The 16,186-nt window shown below is 37.4% G+C and overlaps 2 protein-coding genes across 2 annotated transcripts; one reads left to right on the top strand and one right to left on the bottom strand.

Annotated features, from left to right (window-relative positions):
- Positions 1 to 1,645: 1,645 nt before the first annotated feature.
- LOC106169369 (uncharacterized) lies at positions 1,646 to 4,889 on the top strand. The gene has a single exon (XM_013548808.2). The coding sequence runs from the start codon at positions 2,113 to 2,115 to the stop codon at positions 3,313 to 3,315; it is 1,203 nt and encodes a 400-aa protein (XP_013404262.2). The 5' UTR covers positions 1,646 to 2,112; the 3' UTR covers positions 3,316 to 4,889.
- Positions 4,890 to 9,169: 4,280 nt separating this feature from the next.
- LOC106169373 (uncharacterized) lies at positions 9,170 to 13,138 on the bottom strand. The gene is made up of 2 exons (XM_013548813.2): positions 12,722 to 13,138; positions 9,170 to 11,643 (listed from the first exon to the last, which is right to left on the bottom strand). The coding sequence occupies exon 2, from the start codon at positions 11,452 to 11,454 to the stop codon at positions 10,309 to 10,311; it is 1,146 nt and encodes a 381-aa protein (XP_013404267.2). The 5' UTR covers positions 11,455 to 11,643; positions 12,722 to 13,138; the 3' UTR covers positions 9,170 to 10,308.
- Positions 13,139 to 16,186: the final 3,048 nt, after the last annotated feature.

Consider the following 16,186-nt stretch of genomic DNA (forward strand, 5'->3'; position numbering starts at 1 on the left):
ACCGAAAATGATGTTTTGCCAAAAAAAAAAAAAAAAAAAAAAAAATTACTTCACACGATGAAGTTGGACCTGTGTTTTAAGTATAATTAGATGCTATGAAGATAAATTAAATGAATGCAACAGGAATAAAAAAGACCTTTAATTTAAGATAAAATCTCCAACCTGCAGTATTGCCTGCAGAATTTTCATATCCGCTGATTCGGATTTTGACACAAAACCACTGTAATAAATTGAAAATGATTTAACAAAATCATTATATCACAATTTTCAGAACACCACAGAGCAGAGTGGCGTTCGAAGTGTAGAAGCATCACTTAAAGTGTGGCATTCGATAGATCAGCACTTGGATCATGTTTCATACGCACATTTGAGACGGCTAAGGCCGAGATATATGTGATCACTTCGTGCACATGGCATTTTGAGTGTACTTATTGTCTTTACATACGAAAAAATAACAATCTGTCAAGACTCGACTACCTACTCAAAGTAGCGGTGGAAAGTCTCCCCCCCCCTCCTTGATTAAGCTTGTTTACAACCGATCACTCATCTTCGTAGTAATTCGGATGCTTGTTGATTAACTCGTGTGAACAGGCTTCCTCTATGCCATTCTCAAGCAACATTGTGAAGTCCAATGCAAATGTATTCATCAGCAACAAGATAATACTTTTCTGTGAATCAGTCATTGACTTCTTGGTTTCACAGACAAAACGTACATGTAAATTTTAACAAGACAGTTCATTTGCTTCTGTTACTGATCCTAGATACTGTAATCAAATGAAGAACAAGGGCTTAAAAGAACCAACATACATGACAAAACAAACCCTTATTAACGAAAAAAATCTGAACAAAGGCTACAAGAAATTGCTGGCAGGGTTTTGAAGTACTCATTGGAGTCATTATATATGCTTGAGACGGTGTTCATGTATGTTCAGAAAAGGGAGAAATTTGAAAAACCTATTTTGCAATTTGTACCCCAAAATCGCAATTATTTATATCGGTAAAATTACATTTATAATATAAATGCAAAGGAAATTAATCAGTGGACACTGAATGTTATCTTTTATCCTAAACATGAACGTATAGACAGTAATTTAGGACTTTTTGTCAAAACCCATCCCTAACCATAAAACGATAACCTATAGCCTGTTTGGTAAGTTATTGCTCATGATCAGTTTGACCAAATGCAGCAAAAACCGTCTCCGTCAAAAAATCTGTCAAGGCACTCAGCTATATGAACGCGCAGACCAGTTAAACTCATCTTTGGTGACCGTACCCAAAGTTGGAAGACGAATCTATTCTATTTGGTCACACTTCGATTTCAACAGCCTGGAGACTGGATTAACTGCATTTTATTAGATTGAATTTTGACACAGACTAAATGTGAATCAAAACACAGAGACAGTTGTAGTATTCTTTTATATTTCATGAATTGGCATCAACGACATTTGGGGAAATAGAGACGTTTTCAGAACTCTGAACACCAGGGTGAACTTTGAGCGAATTAATTCAATAGCGGGCAGCGTGTGATAAAAAAACGGGGTCAATCAAGCAAGCCATCAATCTTTAACGCAGCCGAGAGTTCCAAGCACTTCATACTAAATTGCCTGGCCTTATAATTGGATAGTTCACTGCACAAGACTCATAGGTTATGTCGTTCTGTCTGGTGTTGGCACACATTGTTGACTGTATGTATATGTATACTGTTTAGACATCGCATCATGCAAGGTTTCTGGTGATTGGATAGCACCTGATCATAACGTGTCATTGGATACTTCTGTCACAGAGCTATTAAAACACGTCATTGGTGTCGCGATGTCAGTAGGTATATGTACCGACACGAAGACGGCTGATCGACCAAGAGCAAAAATACAATATCTTCTGTAAGATTCTGTATTGGAAAATTCTTGATACAGGAGTGATATTATACACCCCAGTTTAAGTTTCAAGCAAACAGGGTTTGCTATATAGCGTATTTTTTTGGGCAATTCAACAGCAATTGGTTGTGACATCACCATCTAGTTATAGGAACCCGAGAAGCCTGATAGGTCCTTATAGCAAAATTGAATTTGAACGTAACTTAAACTATTTTAATATCTGGAACTGCGTCTAAGGATGGAAACAAACTTCACTAGTGTGGTTTCATTGTGTTCTTGTCCGGGTCGCCCAACAAATGACAGCGAAGAATGTGTAGAAGGACTTTTTGAAAGACATTCATGGTTAGATATTCTGACCAGGTTTGATCCGGTGGCTGTGTACGCAGATCGTGTAATAACACCAATATGGTACATAATCGGGATATTTGGGAATGCGGTGTCTTTCAGCATTTGGCAGAAACGTCGGATGAGAATGAACAACAATTCTGCTTATTATTTGTCCGCCTTGGCTTTATCAGATCTATGTTTCCTGTTACTTCACATTTGTATGGAATTGAAGGTTGCCTGGGGACTTCGTTCGCTGGACCAACGGTATGTGTGTGAGATTTTCATGGCGGCATACTATCTGCCTCAGTACCTGTCGCCGATGCTCGTGCTTGGGGCAACTCTGGATAGGTACGTAGTAGTGTGTCTCCCATTCAAAGGTCCGTTACTTTGCACAAAAGCAAAAACCATTCAGAAATTATTTCTGGCGTTGGCATTTGCTTTACTTTTGTGCACTGCCCAAGCTTATCTATGGCAATACGACACGCAGAGAAAGACCTGTACTTTAAGAGAGGAGACCTTTCTTGGGCGGGATTTGGGAACCATCTGGACATGGTGTAGCGAGATGCTGATATTTTTTATTGTGCCGTTGGTTATTCTATTTATAAATATTCGAGTGATTATTGCCATCTGGAAAGTGTCATTAGACGGACCCGTGGCTGTCAAAAAGACTGGAAACAATAAACATTGTGTCATCACCCGCCATGAAAGCAAAGGGAGTACGAAAATCACCTCCACAGTAATGTTGCTTTCTGTTTCGTTCTTTGTGATAACCCTTACCTTTCCTGCCACAATTGTATATGCCGTACATTATGCGGTTCCGCAGGGAAATAAATGCCTCTCAGACGAAGAAATTCGCACCGATTCAACTTGGCAGTCCTATTTTACCTACATCACTGCAAGGAAATTAGTTGAAGAGATTTGCCTAGCTCATCATGCCTGTAATTTCATCATTTACTACATTACTGGGAACAAATTCAGACTCGCATTTAGGAGACTACTCCAAACAATAAAATCAGTGTTGTGTTCGTATAAGAAGGTGTGCGCACATGGGTACGCTAAACCACTGGCCTTAGATGTCATTCGTCCGCACAATACGCGTAATACCAAATTATAGGTTTTATTGGAAGATCGATGCAAGTATTTGAACGGTGAATGTACGGAGCATTCTGCGGATCAATAACTTCTTCGCAAGAAAACACCAGTGACAAAAGCATATCTGAGAGAGCATCAGAAAAAACACTATAGATAAAACTTTTGTTTTTGTAAACATTAATCTCGTTCTATGTATTTCATAGATATCAGCTAATACAAAAGTTAACAACACAACTCTCTTTAATACTGTCTTGTTGGACATGATCCAGTGACATTTCGTCCAAACGAAAGTAGAACGATGCAAATAACATCAAGGGGAAATTTGGCCTTTAATCAACACTTTTGAAGTTGACAGGACACGAATAATCACAGTTATTGGGCAAATGCCTAACAGGAGTCCGTGTTTTACGTATTCAGTTATTCAAAAGACAAGAGAAACTATATGAGTCGGCAACTGCCTGAAGTGCTTGGGTTTCATTTGACTTTTTTCACATGAATGTTGTATGCAAGAACTCGGTGTTTTTTCATCATTTGTAACAAAGAAACCTGAAATCGTTTCCACTCTTCCGCTGGGAAATGAGATGGCGTTATAATGCGGATTCTGGCAAAATCGGAATGATGCTTTGAATAGACTCCATTAAGATAAGAATCTTTTAATGCACACTTTATTGTCTTTTACTTTATATGACTACAGCGTAATAGTCTTTATTAGCCTGAAATGTAAAGAATACTGCCGAGCAATTATTATCATTAACTCAGTGATCAGTGAACGTGTTTTTTTTTTTTTTTTTTTTTTTTTTTTTTTTTTTTGCCTTCGCTTGATATGATCAGAGGCCTGGTGTGCATTTAATGCGTTCAATTCTGACACAACGTATTTTGTCAATTTATCGTAGTTACTTTTCCTTCAATTTATTGCTGGCAGCATAACACAGCGCTTGAGTATTCATCATAGAGAATTTGGGATTAAAAACAATATGACCCCAGTCACCTATAATATGGTTCTATAAAACTAACGTCCCCTTCCATTTTTTGTTCAACCCTTAACTTCAAAGTGACCGTGTCACAGCCTTTTGTCTTTTTTGTGCCATGTCGCTGACTATCAATCACGGGGCTAAATTAATAAATTACTGATTTAATTAGCCTCAGGAGACAAGGTGACTCCTGGCTGACACTTATTCCCCACAGACTTCGGTTGCCTCGTTGCAGCCAACGTCTTTGCAAATGCCCTCAGATGAAATCAAGATGTTTGAATATCACACATATTTTATCAACGATCATTGTTGAAAACCTTTTAGAGCGGTTCATGAACAATATATTACTGTATGAGAGACTTGTAGATTGGTACTTGGCCTCCGTCAACAAGGGATGTTGACTTCTAAGTAAATCTTTGTTTGTCGTGCACGCCATAGTATCATGTATAAGATATGTGAAGACTAATAAATATCTCATGGCGCCAATTCAATTCTTCTTTTTTGTTTAAACGTATTCGCGTCGTGCGGATTAATTTCACCGTTTTCCTATATTTGATTCCAAAGACAGTAAGAGATAAAGAGCATTTGTCTTTGCTTCTCAGTAGCATTGCATGACTAGTTGAATTGGGCAATGTATTTTATTTAAATTCAAATCGACGTCCACACTAAACGCAGGTTTCTATTGAATAAAGCCTAGAGAGACTAGAATGCAAAGTTTAATGAGAATTAACGTGATTTTGACTGATAATATACGGTATGTCATTTAATCTTTTCTCAGATTATCTGGACACTCCAGTTGAATAAACCAAGGCGCTTACACGCAAAATTCAATATCCGCACAACTGTAGCGAACAAAATTTCCATTTTAGTGGTAGCATGGATTACAGCGACATGCACATGATTAAGTCATCCCTTCCGGTTTTCCACAATCTTCAAGATTTTTTTTCAATATTAAAGGGATAACAACTCTTCGTATGAGATCTGTATTTCACAATGAATACATTGTAAACAACCCATAGAAATATAATATATTCTATTTTACCACAAAAACTTTAAAAAAAAAAAAGGGACTTACTTTGAATGTTGAAATGGATTCATTAACCACTGGTAAATATGGGAAAATTGCTGTTTACCCCAGGAAAATTCATTTTTTGGCCAAAATGAATGGTTGTTATCCTTTTAAGCAAATAGATGAAGAGGTCGGGTATCAACTTAAACATCTAGGAGACCTTAGGGTTGAAAATATTCAATGTTTTCCTTTTTCAATTATCTTTTGATTGTCAACATGGCTGCAACATTCTGCGACCAAGAGGTTCGGCAAAACGGCAAAACGGTATGGCTGTTCCACATCATCTCTTAGCATCTGTGAAATCTTCTATCTTACTTAAAACAGGCACGAGACACACACCTGGTGTTGCCAGCACAGGCTTTAAGTGTATTTAGATCCTACTTGTACCATAATAAAGAGCCTCTAATTTTAATTCATTAAGTAGTCTTGTATATGGTTGCATATCCGTTGTTCAGAGTGTATGGGTCTATTTTGTCTCTTATCCTCATGTAACTCATTGATTACGAATAACACAAGTGGTTATAAGTATAGAAGATTAAGAAATTTCCTAGAAACTTGTTGCCTGTCGCTGTGTCCTTTGTCACGACTGCATAGAGGCATTTTAGGTCGTGGTTTATTGCAGGGTACACATGTAGCCTGCGAGATAATATTGAGAAAAATGTTCAACAGCGTTCACTATGTTGTACAAACCTAGCTCCTACAATGACTGAGTATCGATTTTCTTGGGGTTTGATTTTGTCTGATCTGTTCATTATTGTCACCTCACATCCTGATCCCTAATAAAACGCCCCCTTAAGAAACTTCAATCAGAGAATTTTCCATCAGATCTACAAGTAAAAAAGTTATATTTAGACAACCCTCATGTCCAAGACAGATGATATATTGTTTTTATTTTGGTTGCTGTTATGCAGTCTTACGACAAAGAATCCCTGTTAAGCTCAATCTCATAGCGAGAAATAAACAACAGTTTCAATGACGCTGTATACAATGCACCAAAGTTTAATAACTATAAATGACTAAGATAACAAGTAAATGAATACTGGGTAAAGTAAGAAATAAAGTAGAAATAAATGAAAATAAATTTGACAACAAACGAATATTTAAAAGGAAAAGTTCAACAAATTTGCCTCCCCTCCTTCGTCGTTTCATTTACCTTGTTGACCCTATTCCCCATACGTACGGTTTCCTTTTAACTAAAGCAATGTTAACAGATTTTAATGTATTCCATAACTCCCGTAAAACACTGTCTATGAAAACGTTGTTCATCCTTTACTAAGCTTTATCTGTACGTGAGTTAAAACATGATGCGTTGGAACTCCTACCACAATCCCCTTCACAGACATCGCACTCCCAAGTTGTCTTCTTAGCGATTCGTCACAGAAAAAAATTTGAAAATCAATACAAATGCAATTGGACTATGGAAAGAAACAAACAAGAAACAATTTGTTAATATACTGACTATTTTTATTTGTCTTTTTCTCCAAGAACAAACACACGGCCTTTGACCCGTTTTTAGACAGATCTTTATGCTTCAATGATGTCTGTGTGACTCATATTATTGTACATATAATACTATTTAAATACACCGTATTTATCTGTACTAAACCATTATTCTGTTTTCCTTCAATTTACTGAGTGGCTTTGTTTACTAAAAAGACAAGTTCCTATAAAAAATCAGCATGATCAGATTCTTTTCCTTTAATATCTTTAGTGGTGTGGAAATGCTGCCTACACTGCAGCCACACAAATACAGTGCAATGTCTTCATCGTCTAGCCTCATCACTGATAGAAAAAATTATTTGGTGGCATCATCAGCTAAATTGATATAATTCTTTGGACTCTTTTGTGTCATTTTGCGAAGCGTTTGCACATTATACGTTTATTAATTCACTTTGGTAGCAAAAGAAAATTCGTTAAACCGAGGGAGAGGAGTGAGGTCTGCAAGAACCATTGCATAGACCTTACGTCGAAACTGGTGCCATCGTGTGTTTTCCGGTGACTCCATGTGCAACATAAACAGTGAGGACAGTGAGAGCATGGGGAACATCAGCCACTGCCTATTTAACAGAGAACGTGTCCGCACAACGCACAATAATAGTTTGGGGTGCATTGATTACTGGTTCTGGGTTATGGGATCCTCAATCACCAGCACAGCATTGGAATCCTGGACCAACACCTTTTGTCATTAATAGAAAACATTTCTGCGGACAGGAATCATCCGTTTATTTCTCAGGATGATAATGCCACACCTCGAAGGGACGGGGAAGACCACTAGCGGCTTCGCCAGCAATAAATCAACAGGATGGACTGGCTGGCGCAATCCCCAGTCTCACCCCCCTTTGAGCACATGTGGGACGGTAGTAGAAATCAGGTGGCAAATTTTCTTCCCCTTTAACAAAAACACCCTAATCCACGGTGTCTTTAGAACTTAGCCCAACATAGCCCCCCAAAATGACTTCCTCCTCACGAGTCTTTGCCCTGAAGGGCGGTATCAATTTTGAGGCCATGTGGCTATCCTACAAAATATGTATGGTGATCTACATGTAAAAACATAACTTACATATATTTTAAACCTATTACCGGGTATATAGTAGAATTAGACCCCATTCGAATACACACCATCGGTCTACGTTGATCGACCCAACTCTGCGAGATCTCTCGCTGAATGCAATCAGCTTAACTAAATGACACGCCTCCTCTTGTTTCCAACGTATACTCGTATAATCACCAGCTTTTCTGTATTCTACTTAACGCCAGGAGGCGTACTTAATCTGTTAAACTGTCTGTATTCAGCAAGAGTCCATCGTAGTTAGATCAATCTACGTACATCTATGGTATCTATGGAAATGGGACTAAAATCACTTGACATAGCCAAATATCAATAAAATACAAACAAGAAAAAAATGGATATTTAACTGTCATTCAACTGAAAATAGCATGGTGCAAAACTCTTGTCATCCCCTGAAAGTTCCCCAAGAGACCACTTTTTAAATTGATAGGTAATATAAATAGATATTGTGATTGCTATAATAATAAAGCCGATTTGTATTTGTTGTCTTGTTGTCCGATTTTTTCGTGAATAATCCTATTTTTATTAATGAATGGAATACCAATGTTGTAAAAGCACACCGCATAAATGCTGAGAAATAACAAAACATCAGACAAAAAAGTGAGATATTTGTTAAGTCTATTTGTAAGGGTTGACATTAAATTGGCCACTCATGTGCCACAGTCACCTACGCGCCTGCACTCTAAATGAACCGTTTACAGACACTGCTGTGACTAAAATACTCTTAATTTGGCTTCCGTTGGCAAGCAAGACAGGGATTCCTGCACTCCCGATGAACAGTTTACAGACATTGTCATTAACAACATTTTGGCTTCAGTCCTCAGTTCACACAGCACCACGTATGGATACATGGACGCGTATATCCTTACTTAATATGCACGCAGGTGTATTTTACACAAGTAATTAGTTATTGCACTTGCATTAAATGTCATGCAGAAGCGTCGAGTGTATTAATAGTTTAATAAATTAAAATATATAAAACTAGACATCGAGGTTACGGAGAGTTAAATACCCAAGAAACAAATTTGATGATAACTGTGCAAAATGAATGCGAAAATCATACAGCAAACTCATCCTCAACAACGGATGCGGCCTGCCTTCGGAAATGTTCACAATTTTGTCGTTTTCTGGTCAGGCATTTATACACGTTTCTGAACCACCGCATTTATTTAAACGCTGTAATCAAATGCACTCAACAGTAAGTGTAAAGCTGTTGTTATCCTATATGGGAAAACCATGAGCAAACTCACAACAGGAAATTAAACGAGAGAGAGAGAGAGAGAGCTTTTACTTTAAAACATAGCAAATATGATTAGTTACTTAAATAAAAATAATGAGGAAAACTGCACAGTCACATTCAAATAAGTCACAAAATTTCAGCTGATTTCTTTCAAAGCAAAATAAGATATAAAAGATTTTGACATGGTTTTAACATGCACAAGCCTCCATGTAGCACTATATATTGGATATAAGGAAACTTTACGTAACAGCGTTCCAAAAGACAACAAAATGTGCCCATCAGGTTCGAGAAAATTAACCAGTCATGTTGATTTCCGAATTCAACCCGCTTTCAGTTTTTATCATATATAGCTCCCTAGTAAATTTTAAGTACGACAATAGTCTGGCACTAATGGAACGAACTTTGCCAACATTTATGAAAAAAAACAGCTTTAGTGAAAACAATACCATCATGCCAATTCAGCCTTCCTTTTTAACAAACAAAACCTAGGAAAATCAAAGTAAAACAAATGTTGGGAAAATAGTGAATAGTGGAGAAGCTAAATGAATGAATTGGTTCTTTGATAGAGGAAGCAAGAACAGTTTGCCAATGGTAGGAGGACCGATGAATGATACTTTTCAAAGAATATTTAGACTATTATTTGCCTCAAGCGCTATGGATATGGTTTCGGAATTCGCGAGAGCGCGTTAAGTGTATTTTTTACATGTTCACTTACTGACTTCTGTGCGGAGAGAATAAAATGCAAAACATACAAATCTCCCAAATATAGCGGATAATTGCTAGGAAATGAAAAGTTCGAGAATTTTTCTATCCAGGCCACTTGACATTTGGCAAGAGATTTGCGCACTTGTAAGTAGGCGTACTCACGGATGCAACACCAACAAATACGCAGTTATATTGTATGTAGTTTGCTGAACTGGTTATATAGCCCACTATCACTTTAAGGCTGACTTAAAGCAAAACGTATTTTACAACATATGATGTTAAACATAACAAGTCGAATTAGGATGAACAGAACCAAATAAATCTAACCTTAATATTCTAATTGAGCAAAATCAATATGAAATGTACGGTAGAATTACACTGAAGCACATTTATCGTAACAGCCCGCTTTATGGGCTTCGTGTTCAACTGTCTGGCCTAAGTGGCTATTAGTAAAAAGCCTTCTAACACTTTGTCGTGTGAGTAGCACTAGATGACCTAACAGACATCAGACAACTGTCATGATTCTTCGTCGACCGACATGACTGCATAAACTGACAATTTTTAGCTTTGTTTATAAGGATGCCTCGAAAGCGTGTACCAGTGATGCAATAGATGAAGATATTACACGCATAGTGCGACAGACAGACTTCCTCAATAATCTTTCGTGCAGTTATGAAGGCAAAGAAAGACTGCCATCTGGCGTCGTTTCTTATTTCAATGTCTGAGAGACAGGGGTCCCCTTCTGCATATGCGTATCCCAGGGCGTAAACCAGGGTCGCTGGCAATGTCATGAAAATCACGAAAAACGAAACTGAAAGTAACATGAATGTGGAAACTGTTTTGACATGGCTGTTATCTTGTGGGTGTACCTCTGTTGCATGGCCTGGTTGTGTGGTGACCGGAAGTACGTGGGGTGTTAACTCCCACAATGCCTTAATGACGCAAATGTTTAAACCAAGGATAACAAGAGGAACTAAAGCGAATGCAAACAACTCTGTAGACCACGTCCACACTTTTCCAAACGACCCTTCGCTTTGAAAAATCTCTGGTCTAAATTCACACGTCTTTGTTTTCCCAATATATTGCCATAAATATGCCTGCAGACTGCACATGGAAAACGTAGCCGCTATTATGACAAACACTGTGACTTTGGCCCGTAGTTTGGTACAGTGCAATCCAACCTTCAGAGGAAAGCAGACGGCAAAAAATCTTTCTGCTGTGAATGCCAAGACCAACATTGGGGAGAGATATTGGGGCGTGTAGTAAACGATCATGAATACCTCACAAAGCACAGGGTAATTGATTGTTGCTATGTTCCACGCAATTTTCAGTTCCATCACAATGTGAAATATAAGAAAGAGCAAATCTGAAGCTGCAAGAGCTGCCAGGTAGTATGCCGCTGTGTTAGATTTCCGCATGCTACTGCTGCACCATATGGCACAGGCAATTGCATTGCCTATTATCCCAACCACGTACCATATTGGCGTCACGTATCTATCCACAGCTAGCGCCACTGGAGCATAGACATCTAGTATTTCTAACCACTCCATACGGCTGTAAAGGTCAGGTGTACAGTTCGCAGTCGAGTTACAAGCACACTCAGGCATTTCAGTGTCCAGGGTTGTACAAGTGATGGATGGAATGAATCGACCTGAATCGGTTGTTGACCTTTAATTGACTTCTAACGTTATGAAAGTGCAGGTGTTCACTTTAAAAGGCGTCCTTTGTTGTCAAAAGGTATCTTTATATTTTGGTGCCCTCTTCTCCAGTAAACGGGCAAATAGAAAAGTGGTGTCCTGTAAAAAAGAAAGAAGACGAGTTTTACTCTCCAAAATAAACAACTTTTTCTTGTGTTACACTGCATTCAGGAAACTGTTTGCAGCTGATTCAAACAGTCTTAACCTTCTCTTTCGACGCACCATCGGCCTCTGTCGCATTCTAGAGGTATGGATTGCAGATATTTAGTGAATATTAATTCTTAAGAGACTTTTTAAGTAGCTTTTTATTATCACTCTGAAAATCGCGCATTTATTCGTCGCCTACGCTCATACCTAGCACTTTGTCTAAGAGTTACATACACTATACTTTGGGTAGTGATACGGAAAACGACAAATGTTTTTATTTTCGGAAAGAAAAAACCTTCTCTCAGATTCAGCTAGTGATCACACAACTGCATTAACGATATTTATAGATTTTTCCTCAGGAAGAGTTTAAATATATCAGCCATTCTGCTTCAGAAGTCTTCAACGTCAATGTCTTCTAACAAACGCACAAGAGTGGTTAAATACTAGTACCAATGTGAACATATTGGATTGAAAATGATTGATTTCCCCCTCCTTTTTATCACTACATTGTAGCACTTTGTCCTTTTGGAAATCCATAAGAAATTGACAGCAAATGCTGTGAGGATGTTTAACATGAAAGATCATCAGTTGCTTCGAATGGGAACACCGTTCATTCAATTCAATTATTGATAATGCTGTATTTTTCACTTTGGTACTGTGCAAAAAGAAAAGACTCTCCTGTCTCTAATAAACTCCGATTTGGATAAGAAGAAACATCTCTAAAAGGCTACTCAAAGACTATAATAATAATAATAAGATAATTTGAAATTTACAAAATATGTATATAATTGAGGTTTACTGTATATCACAATGTATGCTACATGTATGACCAAATGACAGGAGTTATAAAATTGTATATTTTCGAAAAAGTCTCAGACATGGATATCAGGTTTAGAACCGAGTTTAAAAAACTCCATAATTGATTGTTTCATGCAACTAAGCAAATTTGATGAAATTACACAAGAACGCTCTCCCTGAGCTACTAAAAGGTCGACAACGTGAATAAACAAGAACAAGCATAACTCCATACCTTCAACAGTGTCTGCCCTGTCTATCAGCGAAACAATTTGGTGGGAAAAATACAAACACCTGGCATGGGCACCCAGTTGCCAGTAGATCTCATCGCTTGCTTCATTTGTTGTAATCATTTTCTGACTAAGGAATCGTTTAGCAGGTACTTAACAAGTGCCATTAAGCACGTCGACTGCCAACCTGAGAAATGTTCTCCGCCTTTCAACATACGTCAGTATATACTTCACGGCACTTACTTTATTTATATTTTTTCGACTGAGTGGAAGTCTTTTCCAAGAATTTTCTTTTCTCTCGAAAGATAATTAGGGTTGAATGCAATTCCTCCCTTTTCTCTTCCTTGATGCACTATTCCGGTACCTAAGATGCAAAAGAAACCCGCATCGTATCATCCCGAGCCCAGTTATCCTAGTGTAATTACGTTGCTTAGTCACAGTAATTACCTTCCCAAATCCAGCCAACCTGCTGAGATCGATTCTACGGTCTACAGAAAAAAAGGATATAAATGAAAGGTATCTAGCGGGAAGCTCTATTACCCTTTCCTAACAGCCGGGTGGGTCCTATCATTTAAAAAAAATCCATTGTTTTCGTGTCCAGGTTAGAACTACGGGCCTCAATTACTGTAAAAAGAGGGAGGTTTATCAAGGTTCTTTTTATGTCCATAAGTACCTTTTTTTTGCAAAGTCCAATGTTAACACCCGGCTAGCCGTTGCTATTCCGATGGCAAGAAAGGATGACCACGGTCATCTTGGGACAAGAATCAAAGGCTCTAGGTGAATGCTCTAAGACTTTGATTTCTGCATATGGGGTTAAAAATCCCGTTGAATGAAATGCCCTTTGCCGTGAAGGGTTGTGTTGCGAGCACACGCTTATAGCAAAGATTGTACTTGAATACCGAATGTGAAATAAGTCAATTTACACGTTACGTTCTCAAAAATTAAAATACCTCCGTAGCTAGTTCTTGGCCAATCTGCTTCATATAGTAGGATGCCGAATGGGGTCTCAAAACGGGTCTCGAATAAACTAAAAACCGAGCTGTCATTAAGGATTACTTAATTGATTGTAGAACAGATTTTCTCCAATAGTCTGCTTTACCTGCAAATTGGGACGCTAGCTAATGTTAAAAAGGTCAAAAAACACGATAAGATATATCCGTATTCTGTTCTAGAAATTGCTGAAACTTTGCAACTCAGAAGTGTTGCTGAGGTTAAAATTGCTTATGTTTGCTTGTATGCGTGTCATTTTGTTACTTATTTGGTAATTTAAATGATACAATTTTACGGAAACAGAACACACGTAGCATATCGTAAATAACCTAATAACGAAAAAGTTTTCTTTGGAATGTTAATTTTAAAATCTAATAGTATGCAGCTTTAACTCGTATGGCAGATTAAAGATGAAAGTCACAACTCTGTCAAATGCCAAATAAGTATATCTGACGTTAATTCGTATCTTCGTAAAACAGTTCCGATTTCTTCTAAATCGTCGTGCAGCAATGATGCGAAAGCATTTAATATCGTTTATTCTCAAGCAAAATTGGATGTTCTACGTCTAATCGACATTCGTTCAGGTTTGATAGGCTTAATATGACGCCAGGGAAGAGATGAATCTGTGTAACTGTGAAGAAATATGATCTTTGCACATGTATTTTCTTATCTATGCCACCCATTCCAGTATCTGAACCGTAGGGCGCATTTTGATTAACCTGTTAATCGTTTTACAAGAACACCAAAGTACAATTATAATCAGATTATTCTGAATTTATTTATACCTGCTGTCAAATTTTGGGACCTTGCAGTCCAAAAAATTAAATGATCTGGATAACAATGTTGACTAGTCAAAATAAGACGACTGACAAAGAGCACTGTACTTGAAAAAGTGAATGAGTTTCGGTCCTTTGCAGATGCCGCACTTATTGAAACTCCAAAGCCTTGCTCAAAAATTGGCAAAAGCAGTCCTAACGTTAATTAAAAATGCCATTCTTTTTTCGTACAGTAGTGAAAAAAACAGGATACGACCAGTAAAGATAATTGCTATTGGCGTAAAGGAATAAATGCAGTCTTCGTGTCCTTTTTCCGACTTGTTTTATTTCAATGTCAACAACAGCTGCATATCTGTTGCTATGAAATTTCTAATCGTGAGCGTGCATTTTAACTCCTTTCATTACATTATCACTTGATATCTAGTTTCACCTTATGAAAGATCAATTAATAGGGGCTTTACCAGTTAACCTAATGTATATGAACCTGCGCGATTTCGATGTACAATATAAGCCAAATCTTATAGAATAGGTATAACATATGATGTGTTGTACAGGTACATTGCAAGCGCCTTTTCAACAAATCTCTTTTTTAATTAAACGATCTTAACGTTCTCCGATATCAGCTACAACGGTTGGAATAAGGCTTTATGTATAAGGCATAGTTTGCATTGCCTTCCATTGTGGTATACGCAACTTTGTAAAGTGCAAACCTCCTTATCTCACTATTAATTTGGAGATTTTCAGACTTAAACCTAAAATGAAATTCCCAAAAATGGCTGAAGAAAGTATACCAGGAAAACTTGCAAAGAGCACAACTTTCTTTTCTCATTTAAACGCTCATTTGTTTCCGAGCGTCAATAATCTAATCATAGTTTAAACCAATCAATTTTTCTTTATGTAAGATTCATGGGGTATATTAAGTCCTGACCAGTGCGCATTGTGATTAAGACTTGTGCCGTGTGACCTGCATATTGACGTTAAAGATTTGTATATATAAGTTCAAGTGCTATTGACACTGAATATCATGAAACTTACAAGGAGCACAACCTTTTTTTTCTCATTTAGACGCTCATTTGTTTCCGAGCGTCAATAATCTAATCATAGTTTATACCAATCAACTTTTCTTTTTGTAAGATGGGGAATATTGTGTCCTGACCAGTGAGCATTGTGATTAAAACTTGTGTACTGTGACCAGCATGTTGACGTTAAAGATTTTGTATGAGTTCAAGTGCTATTGACACTCAATATTATCCACCTGTTTTTGTTTTATTTCATTTATTTAAACATGTATGTTCTATGTGAAAACTCACGCCTTAGTTGCCTATTGATTGTCATGACAAAATAAAAATAAACAATAAAAATAAAAGACATCGGAAACTAGTGGAGATATTTTCCATTGATTGATTTCATAATGTCAAAGGATTATAAACGTATGTTATATCAAGTTGCGAAGAGACTTCAGGGGGAAATTGGCCGAGATGCTCCGCTAATCCATCTAATGCGATCAGTTCAGTTTTCTTTTGATCCTTGCCTTTATTACAATATCAACTTAACAATAATGCTTTGATAAAAACAATATATTATATTGATATATCTGAGTTCAGTGCTCCATTTATGTTTTGTCCACTTCTGAGGAAGTGTAACTTTAGTGAGTGAACGAGAAGAAAGTGATAACCGCATGTTTCACTACACAAGTGCCGATCT

This window comes from Lingula anatina, chromosome 1, assembly GCF_051362555.1.
Source record: "Lingula anatina isolate TDL-2025a chromosome 1, LinAna3.0, whole genome shotgun sequence".
NCBI lineage: Eukaryota > Metazoa > Brachiopoda > Lingulata > Lingulida > Lingulidae > Lingula > Lingula anatina.